This window comes from Lonchura striata, chromosome 1 (assembly GCF_050655825.1).
Source record: "Lonchura striata isolate lonStrDom1 chromosome 1, ASM5065582v1, whole genome shotgun sequence".
Classification (NCBI taxonomy): Eukaryota; Metazoa; Chordata; class Aves; order Passeriformes; family Estrildidae; genus Lonchura; species Lonchura striata.
Genome location: NC_140703.1, coordinates 65205154 through 65215085, shown reverse-complemented (window position 1 = coordinate 65215085; position 9932 = coordinate 65205154). Strand labels below are relative to the sequence as shown.

The window sequence follows — 9932 nt, the reverse complement described above, 5'->3', positions numbered from 1 at the left end:
GTTGTATAGTTCTTAGCCCTGGATAGCAAATAATTGATGGAACTTTTGTAGAAATGTAAGTTCACAGCTCACATATGTTAGTTTTGAACTCTGACAACTGGAAACAGAAAAGCCCCTTCTCCATATTCTCAGCAGAGGTTCCTCTCCTCGCTTCTTGCCTGTTGTGGCAGAGCAGGTCAGCCAGAGAGCTGGCACATCTTCCCACTCTAAATTGGGAAGAAAAGTGCACCTAAGGGTAGCACTGTATTTGGGGAGGCCCCAGCTGCTGCACCTCGTGTCCCTTCAGTCCCACCATGAGTGTGGTGATGCTGAGCTCAGAGGCATGTGAGCGGTGCTGTGGTTTGCTCGCTCGTGGAAGGACAGTCACCTTATCTTGGCAGCACATGGCACAGTCCAAAAGGGCAGGAGGTGGAAGGCAGGTGAGAAGGGCCCTCATGCCAGCCTGGTGGGGCTGTACCTGAGCCCTGTGACACAGGCTCACCTGAGAGATTGTGCTCTCTGCAAGAGATCACAGAGAGGGCTCTAACACCGTCTTGCCTTTTTCTACCCAGTAACTTCAACCAGTCCAGAGAGAGACCAGGGAATAAGGAAATAAAATAACCAAACAAAAAGGGGAAACCCTTCTTCCCAGAGAGAATTTTGCCTGGACCAGCGAGAAAGAAGACAGGACTTTGCTCATGACACTGTGTTGGAGGTGCTGTGGTGAGGTGTGCAGCTTTCAAGCTTACTTAGAGATTTGGGAGTTTCTGGAAACTCCTCTCTGTGTATGTAGGTGTTTTCTGCCAGTCTGAGGTAAACAGAAATCATTGTTAAGAGAAACTGAATTTGGTCTTGCTTTTATGTATCTAGCTTGCCCTGACAAAGACAGTATGTTTGTATTTTAAATGTGGCATCCGTAATGCAAACACAAGATAATGTTTTGTCTTTTTTTTTCTTGAATTCAGAGGCTGAGCAGCTGACTGGCCATAGAACCTGAAATACAAACTTACATCAGTTACCAGTTTCTGGGTTTGTGTTTTGTTTTTGGTTTTTTTTTTCTTTTCTTTTTTGGTATAGTTGACAAATATAATGGGCTTTATGCTGTTTACATAGTTCCAGGTACCTCATCGTATTAGTTTGGCTGCTACAGGGTGAATGGCTGCTTACTTTGGGAAAAAAATAATAATTAAAAAAATCAATACTCTTATTTACTTAAATCACAATTCAGAGACTTATCACTTTATATAATCAATCAAAGTAAGTGTAGGAGATATTTTTTAAATGCTACAGCAAATACTGAGAAATTTACAAATTTGAAGCAGAAATAGCCCTAATTATTTCTTATTTCTAAATGTGGACAGAAAATATTAATTTACAAGTAATAGCTCTTTCTGTTTTCTCAAATTAGCCTTTTAAAATAGTTTTGTAATATTACTCATTCTCAAGTTGTATTTTAAATATTGCAATTAAAATGGATAAAATGCAAGTCCCTTTTCTCTGCATGAAATTCTAAAAAGCTTTTGCACAAACTTTGTGAGACAAAATCAGCATTGAACAAGAGCAAATCATGGAGAAGATCAGAAAATTAGGTTGGAAACACGGAAGTAAAAATACTGGGTTTGTTGTGGCAGTGCCTGACAAGTTCTGCCAGCCTTCTTAAAATCTTTGGAGCATAAGCAGAGTAGTGGAAACCTTGAGTCAAATGAATTAATGCTGATTGCAATTGTTCTTTGCACTTAAACCTTGACCCAAAAGGTGTGCCTTTTTGTGTGATAGTAAGATCAGCTTCATGTTTTTTTTCCAGGTCTTGAAAACAAATTTCTGCAGTATAAACAGATAACAGAAATTATCTTGATGAAACCAACACTTCTAAAAGCAGACAGAGTACCAAGTTCCACGCAATTTGCAATCACACAAAAAGCTGTGGAATGAAAAAGATCACTGTGAGTTTTGGGGCCCTGTTACAAACAAGGGACTTCATTGAGTTTTGCTGGTTTTGAGCAAACAAACCTTTTTAAATATTTGGAGAAGATTGAGTCTGCTTCCTGAAAAACTGAAGCCAAGGTCTGAGCAGATTTGATTTGAAATTAGGTCATCAACTCTTAAGCAATTTTAATCATAGCAGGTAGGATTTTGTTTCCTTTTATTTCAGATTTCTGTAGTTTCCTTTTTTCCTTATAGTGTAAGAAATAATGATCATGCTTCTTTGTCTGTTAAAAGAAATATCTGTACCATTTATGCTATAGAAACACTTGTGTATCTAGTTGCTGCCAGTTCTCTTATGACTGTGGCCGAAGAGTTCTTTCTGATTTTGTGGCTCAAAACTAGGTGCAAACGTAGGTAAAGAGGTGGTTTTTTTGCTTCTTCAATAAAAATGAAGTATGGCCTTTTTTTTAATGTTCACTGAGAAGTATGTCAGTTAGGAGAATAAAGGACGTAGTTCTGTACCATGAATATGACTGAGCTTCCACTAAATCTTCAGGTGTGACTGATTGATTTGTAGGGGGAACTGGGAGGCTTGAGTTGCTTAGTACAACTTAAAAATGATTATGGAGCAAGTACAGGGATTTGTTTGAAGAAAAAGTGGATATCTTTACTAATTAATTCCCTTTTTGTATAAGGAGGGCCCTGACAGAGGAGAAATAGTTGTTTCACACAAGGGCTGGGTGTTTCCCAGGTTCACTCTCAAGCAATGTTTAAGTAATTTGTTGATATATGTGAGTTGCCAGCACTGTTGTTTGTGCTATGAGTTTTTACTTTACTTCCCCATCCTCCCTTTTAAAATTTTTTTTAATGAAATGCTCCATTTCCTGCAGTTGAATTGTATGTGTTAAAACCAAATACAATCTAACTCTGCTAAGACTGGGAAAGGGGGGAGGAATTCAAACATTTTAGCTGACTTTATCCTGAAGACAAATTAGGAATAACTCAAAATATGGTCAAATATGAAATGACTTGTGGTTTAGCCTCATATCATTGTTTGTATGCCTCATTATATTTGTGATGATTGTATGATTGAATTTTGTGTTGATTGCATGATTGTATTTTGGTGGTTTAAAATGATGTCTGAAGAGGAGAGCAGGAACATAATTAACATTCAAAGGAGACTGGATTTCTAGGGTGATGTGTTAATACCAATACATCCCTTTTGGCACTGACATGAAGTGCACATAACTGAACCAGTTCCTCTCATCTATCTGATGGATTGTTGCCTTAAGAGTAAGGCTAAGTTTTCTGTTGCATTAAGAGGAAGGAGATTTGGCACAAAATAATCCCCTTTCAGTCCAGCTGGATCTCAGGTATCACAGAGACTGGGGACAGCTGAGTGGTAGCCAATTCAGCTCAAAGCATCAGAAATGCAGAGCCAATGTGTCTCTGCAAGCCCAGGTGTGCTCAGTAAGAAGCATCGTGGTTACAAATGCACGAACACTGCAATTCACCATAAGTCTGGCTGTGCTCAAAGAGCTTGTGCAGCCAGATCTGAAGTCTTTTGGCATTCAGTAACTCTCATGGCCAAGTACAAGGTAGTATCATTTATTGAGCAATGGAAATGCAGGTTGTTACTAGATTGCTGGTGATAAATGCATCATCTGAGAATCATGTGTGAATACACAAAATATTAATAATATGGCTGGTGACAAAGACATTCAATTGCTAAATGGCTCTATAGGGCTAAATTATGGTTACAAATGCAAGATTGCTTTTTAAATTTCCCAAAAAAGGACTCAGTATAGCTGAGTGCTCAAATCCTACTTCTTAGGCATTCTCAAAGGTGGAGTCTCCTTTAGCCTCCTGCCCCACTTAAGCTATATCTATATTGTTTTCTTTGAGGGAAGGGAAAAAGGGAAAACTTAAAGTTGATGTCATACCATGTTTAAATGTAGTTTGAGAGACTACAGTCATACATGTAAAGCATGCACAGGTTTTAGTCCGTTAGCACGTGCAGGGGCATGAAAAGTGATATGTATTTTGAGTTAGTGAAGCAAAGGTCAGCTTTTGCTCGCCATTTGGAACATTCTTTTGGCTTAGTTGCTGTTAGCTGCACTGTCTTAAACAGGGCATGACCACAACACCTCTGTGCTGCTCCACTCTTTGTTTCATGCCTCTCTCAGATTGATACATCAAGCTCCTGCAGTGTTTGTGCTCCTAAGGTGTGCAGCATTTTGTTCCTGGTAACCTACAGCCAATGCATGTGCTCCTTCTCACTGAACTTTGTTTTTCATTTTTACCCACACAGATTAAAGAAATATGACCCTCTAACCTCCCAGTCCCCATTTTTTTCCCTTCAACCCATCTTTCAAGGTATTGTAAGATGCTTTCTTTGGTTACAGAAGTAGAGGGATTAGACACAGGCCAGGGTATCCTATAAAACCAAGGATGAATGCACCTGGGAAACCAAATTTATATGAGAACACATTGTTCTTGTATATTTATCATGTAGTCTGATAATACAGGTAAAATAAAGGGGAAAACCCATGTTTAATCAGCTTTGAACATTTAAATCAAAGGCATTTATTTTTCTTGGAATGTCCTGTGTTTTCTGACTTGAAATGCAAACACCATTGCCAAACACTAGCAGAAAGCTGTGAAGGCAGCAGGTTTGTTTTCTATTTGTCATCTGTGTTTCATACTACCAAGCCAGAATAAATCCTTCTGGTGGAAATACTAAGCTCTACAAAGTCCTGCCTTAAATCAGAGTGGTACTGCTATCAGATGAGAAGGGCAATATTGCCTTTCCTATTTCAGCCTAAAGTAAAATGCTCACCCTCAGTCTGCAGCTGACACAATTGGCTTAGACTGTAGAGGGGCAATTAATTGAAATAGAATGGAGAAAATAATTTAGAAACCAGTAGCAGTATGTTGGAGTGCAGCAGCAGCAGCCAATGGCAGAGGTTAATTCCAAGCATCTGCCTCACTTCCCTGGCAGATGTTGCCAGCCTTCAGTGCCAATATTGGATCCCTTCCTGAAGTGTCTCCTGAACCATAAGAGCGCTGTGCGGTGATTGAGCTGGGGCAGAACCTCTGAGCTTTCAGTCCTGTGTATTAATGTAAATAGGAAGTACTTAGCTTTAAAAGATTCTCAGTGGTTTCTGCTTTGTGACTGGTGCCTCTTCTCCAAGTGCTGCTCAAGACTGTCAGCTGCACAGACTTCTTTTGCCAGTGCTCTGCTCCAGACCACAGCTAAACTAGGTACTTAAAGTGGTTAGAATTTATCTTACCCCTTTTGTCTGAAGAACTATAGCAAGCTTTTTTCCTATGTTATATCCTTCTTTTTAATGTGGATAAACTGAAATGTGCTCAAAATGCAACTTCATGTGTGTTTCTTCTCTATCTCCAAATCAGTATTCAGGACTCTGCTAAAAGCAAAGGACTGTGGGGCACTGAGCAAGAATTTCTCTTCATTGCTATTAGAAACAAATGGATTTTTATCTTAGGGCTGCTCAGAAGTTGTGAGGGGGAAAAATGGCGATTGAGGGGAATTGGGAATTGGATACTTATTCAACATCTTGTTATTCTCTCAGTCTAAGCTGAGCTTTGCTGGTGAACCTGAAATAAAGGAAAAAAAACCTAAGTTGTTTTTACATTATTTTTGATCACAATATATTTCTGAATATTAGTTACATGCTCAGATAACTAACCCCAGGCTCAGTAGGGTTTGGGATATTTTTAATACAAAGATACTGTCAGAGATGAGTGGATCGAATATATGCTTTATTGGTGGTCAGAAACTGGAACTCCTGTTCCCTTAGAAAATCATTAATTTGAAAATGCCATTATTTGGAATTAGAACACAGAGCTGAATTTCTGAATATCTTTGATTTGGGATGGGAGGCCTGCTTTGTTTTAGAAGGATGAATAGTAGTTTTTAACTTTATATATGTATTTAGTATGTAGACTTAGCTTTGGTACTTAAACATTTTACTGAAGTTTTTCACATAAGTCAAATTGTGTAATTTTCAATTGCTTATTTCAAAACCAGTTAAAACCAGCAATTCCTGAAATTATATCACCTTTAGCACAATTTTCTTTTTCACTAAAGTGTTTGAACTGAAATCAGATGTGGCTCTAATTGGTTTGATAAATGCAAAGCAAACACAGACACTTTGTAGTAATCATCTTTAGAAGGGCTGTTTCTCAAAATGTTTTAAAAATAGCCCTTTAAAAAGTTTAATGCTATCACTGATTCTTTGTATTAAGACAATGTGTATTAAGACAATGATGCAGAATAGTGCTGCAGCAGTATTTGGAGTTTTGCTTCCCTGGCAGAAGACTTTCTTTTCCCAAGAACTGAGGATCCATAGTTGTGAGGAAGTTATGACAGGGAGAGAAGCTTGGATGCTAATGTCCTGCATGGTGGCTTTCTGGACCAGTCTCTATGTAACAGGGATGTAAGGGGTGTACCTCTGCCTTCAGAAGTAAGAAGAATCTGAATTGGTCCTGTCATTGGTTTTTGGTAAAGCTAGCTGATTGTAAAGAGGCACATTATAGAAATTATAAATATTATACTAATTATTTTGTCAGGTGGAGTGTTGTCATTTATCTCTCAGGTTTGTGTGGCACAACAGAGATATGCTGAGGTCTTTACCCTCTAACCTCTGCCTAAATTTGTTATTTTTTCCAGCAAGTCCAAGATATTCTAATTAAATTTAAAACAATTATTTTAAGGCTTTAGTGTGCAGTGATGCCACTGCACAGGCAGGGGGATGGAAATTGCTAATAAATAAATAATTACATCTGTTATATTTTATAAATCTTATAAATGCATAAATGCATGAGCCTGTTCTGCAGTGCCTTCAGAAGTGGACTGCACTACTGTGGATTTGGGAACAGGAGACCCCACTTACTGCATTAGCATTGTGCTGTGAATTTGCTCTGGGCAATCCCAGAGAAATATATTCAGGCTTGACTCAAGGCACTTCTAGTGGTAGTACCCCTTGTATGCCTGGCTGTCTAAATTAGATGTTCCTGCTGTTGCCCAGAGAATTTAAGGAGAATATTTTTTTTCCTTGCTTTTCTGGCACTAATTGCTCATTTAATTTTGTTTGGTTCATTGGATTTTAGTAAAGCTTGCTGATGGTAAAGAGGCACATTTTAGAATGTGTAAATATTGTACTCACTCTTTTGTTTTCCCTCTTGAAACAAAGAATGAATGTTCTTGTGCCCTGAATTAAGGAAAGACCTTTGGTCTAGGAGCCTTATTTAATTAGGTAATCATGGGCATGTTTTCAGTGTTAGAAGGGACTTCATTTTATCCAAGAAACCCCCGGTAATTCCACAGAAGGAGGAAATGGAGCAGCGTTTTCCTTGTGTAGGAGCTGTGATTGTGCACATGGCCACAAGGAGCTAATGCCTGTCTGTGTGGGCTGGTTACACGCTGGCTGCTGCACACAGGTCATGTTTGAGCAGCTTGTGAAAGGCAGCCTTGGCTGAGCCTGCAGCAACGCCGTGTGCAGAGATCAGCAGTGCCGGACGCAGCTGGGAAAGCACAAGGGATGCCAATTGGTGGGAAACATTTAAACTGGCAGGGAGAGCAGGTAGCTGAGTGCAGCAAGCAGCCTACATAAGGATCGCAGGTTGCATCTGGTATTTCCTGATGAATGCCTAATAAGCCCATGGATTAGACGGGCAGAACTCTTCAAGCTGCTGTAAATGTAGTTGAAAGAAGTGTGGCTTGTAGGACACCAAATAACTGCTCTCGTGAAACCTTTTTTGGCATTGCAATATTTAAAGACCAGAAAAATAATGGAGAGAAAACTGGACAATAAAATGAAAAGGGAACTGTCCTGCTTAGCTACTTTAAACGACAGAAACATATCCTTGGTGTCTATTCGTAAACAGCAGGCAGCTTGTGATGTGCCTGAACTACTGATTATTGGTGAAAAGTCCAAGACGGCATCTCCGGTAAAAGCAAGCAGTAACTTGCAGAAAGAAGAGAAAGTTTTGCGGAGTTACTCCACGGGAATGACAGAAGTCAATACAGATGAAAGGCAGGTCAGTGAGCACAGGGGTATGTGTCTGTTTGTGCATGTTGGAAGTGGTGTTCTTGAACTGGTGAATTTAAAACAAAGCCTGTTGGACATGGGTTGTATATTAAAGGAAGTTAAACCTCCTTTATCTAAATTGTCTCAATCCCCAGCGTGGTTGCCAGCCCCATAACAAGCAGTACAAAAAGTCCTCTGGGGATCCTCTGGAAGTAATCTTTGAAATGAGATGTTAATGATGACTTATGCTGTAGAAGCTAATGAGCATTGTTTCAGCTCCACCTCTAATAATACAGAGTGGTGATTCTTAGGAAGGAAACATAATAGTATTTCTCCTTTTGAGCTCCGATTGCTCCAGTAGTTTGACAGAAGCTTAGTTTGAAGTGACAGAAATTGCAGAAACATTAAAAGGTCCTTACTGTAGGTAAGTAGTTTTTTATGTCTAGTAAGTGATTGCTAGTGAAGTTCTTGATAAATACATCTGAGCAACTTTTTGAAAAAATTCAGTGTTGTATATAACTGTGGTATTTCTGGAGATTAACTGCTATGGGGAAGATTCTTAGAAAGATCAATGCTGAAAGAAACATGATGAGGTTTATTATTTTAAAAGAGTTTTGCTGTTTTAAATGTATGTACACTGAGGTAATGTAGTTTGGATGAGTGAATATTGTGAATATTTAAGGAAAATAAATTCTCAGAACACAGCTCAGTTGGTTGGAGCATGGTACTGATAATGCCAAAGTGGTAGGTTTGATTCCTGCATGAGCCATTTACTGAAGAATTGGACTTGATAATCCTGGTGGGTCCCTTCCAACTCAGAATGTTCTGTGATTCTCTGTTTTCATGTTCTTTGAAAGTATGTATGGCTAGAATGGCTCAGATAGTATTAGACTGGAATGAAATAACAGCCGTAAGAGACCAAATATACCTGAAGGCTTTTTCTGCCTCTAGTTACTTCTTGTATTATAAATATTTGCTAGAAAACAATCGTGACATAAATGGCTTTGTTCTACCAAAGGATCTCTTCTCTGTATTCAGTTCACTGGGACATGTATGTTGCAAGTACTGGTGCTATGAAGAACATCACAAAGAGGTTTGCCTTGTTTTAATTCTAAATTTGACACATTTCATTTACAGCAAACCTTTCCCCTTTCCCATAAGCCAAACTTGGCTTACATAGCTTCCTTTAATTTAAAAGTGCCTGTTAAAGTCTCTGTGGTTTGTTGACTACAGTGTAGGTCATTTCAGTAAGACTAACTTCAGCTGCCTAAATCTTTCCCTATCATCTGTTAGAGAAGCCTGATCCCAGATGGGAAATAGGAGTCCCTTGGCAGAAGCACTAGTAAAATCAACTTAATATTTTTGGAAACAAAAGCCTCATAAAGGCTGCTTTGTAGTAGTAATATAATTGAATCTTGATATTCAGGTTTCTTCTGTTAGAGAAGCCTGATCCCAGATGGGACATAGGAGTCCCTTGGCAGAAGCACTAGTAAAATCGACTTAGTATTTTGGAAACAAAAGGCTCATAAAGGCTGCTTTGTAGTAATAATCTGATTGAATCTTGATATTCATGTTTTTCCTTATTTAAGATTCAGGAACTGTTTGAAAAATAACAAATTGTGTTGTAAGTAGTTACTGAATATAGTAGCTACTGACATTTGTTAATCTTCCTTTGGGAGACAAGGGGAGAAAGACAAACCAGTTATGATCTAATACATTTAAACAACATACTCTAACGAGATGCACTGAAAAATGTTAAGGAGGATAAGGATAGAATTGCTGGGTACTCTGTGTGCCAGAGTGCTGCTGTTACTGGCAAAAAATTGAAGACTCGTGACCTTTGATGTTTTTGTGGCTTCTCTGCCCTCATTTTGTTGTTCACTGGCTGCCTATAATAAACTGGGAAACATCTGAAGCGTTTAATTATTAGTGTGTGGTTTTTCAGTTGTGTGCTTCTGCTGCCTGAATCCA

General features: G+C 38.8%; 1 protein-coding gene across 6 annotated transcripts in view; it reads left to right on the top strand.

Moving 5' to 3' along the window:
• The first annotated feature begins 1808 nt into the window (after positions 1-1808).
• Positions 1809-9932, top strand: part of ATP7B (ATPase copper transporting beta) — a 34854-nt gene continuing 26730 nt past the window's right edge. The window contains exon 1 of one of the 6 annotated variants that reach the window (XM_085578302.1): positions 1809-2104. Coding sequence is in view for 3 of the 6 variants with exons in the window: in XM_085578278.1 (XP_085434404.1) it covers positions 7723-7971 (249 nt within the window). In the remaining 3 variants the exon portion in view is untranslated. The other 5 variants (XM_085578295.1, XM_085578278.1, XM_085578283.1 and 2 more) reach the window with 5 other exon arrangements.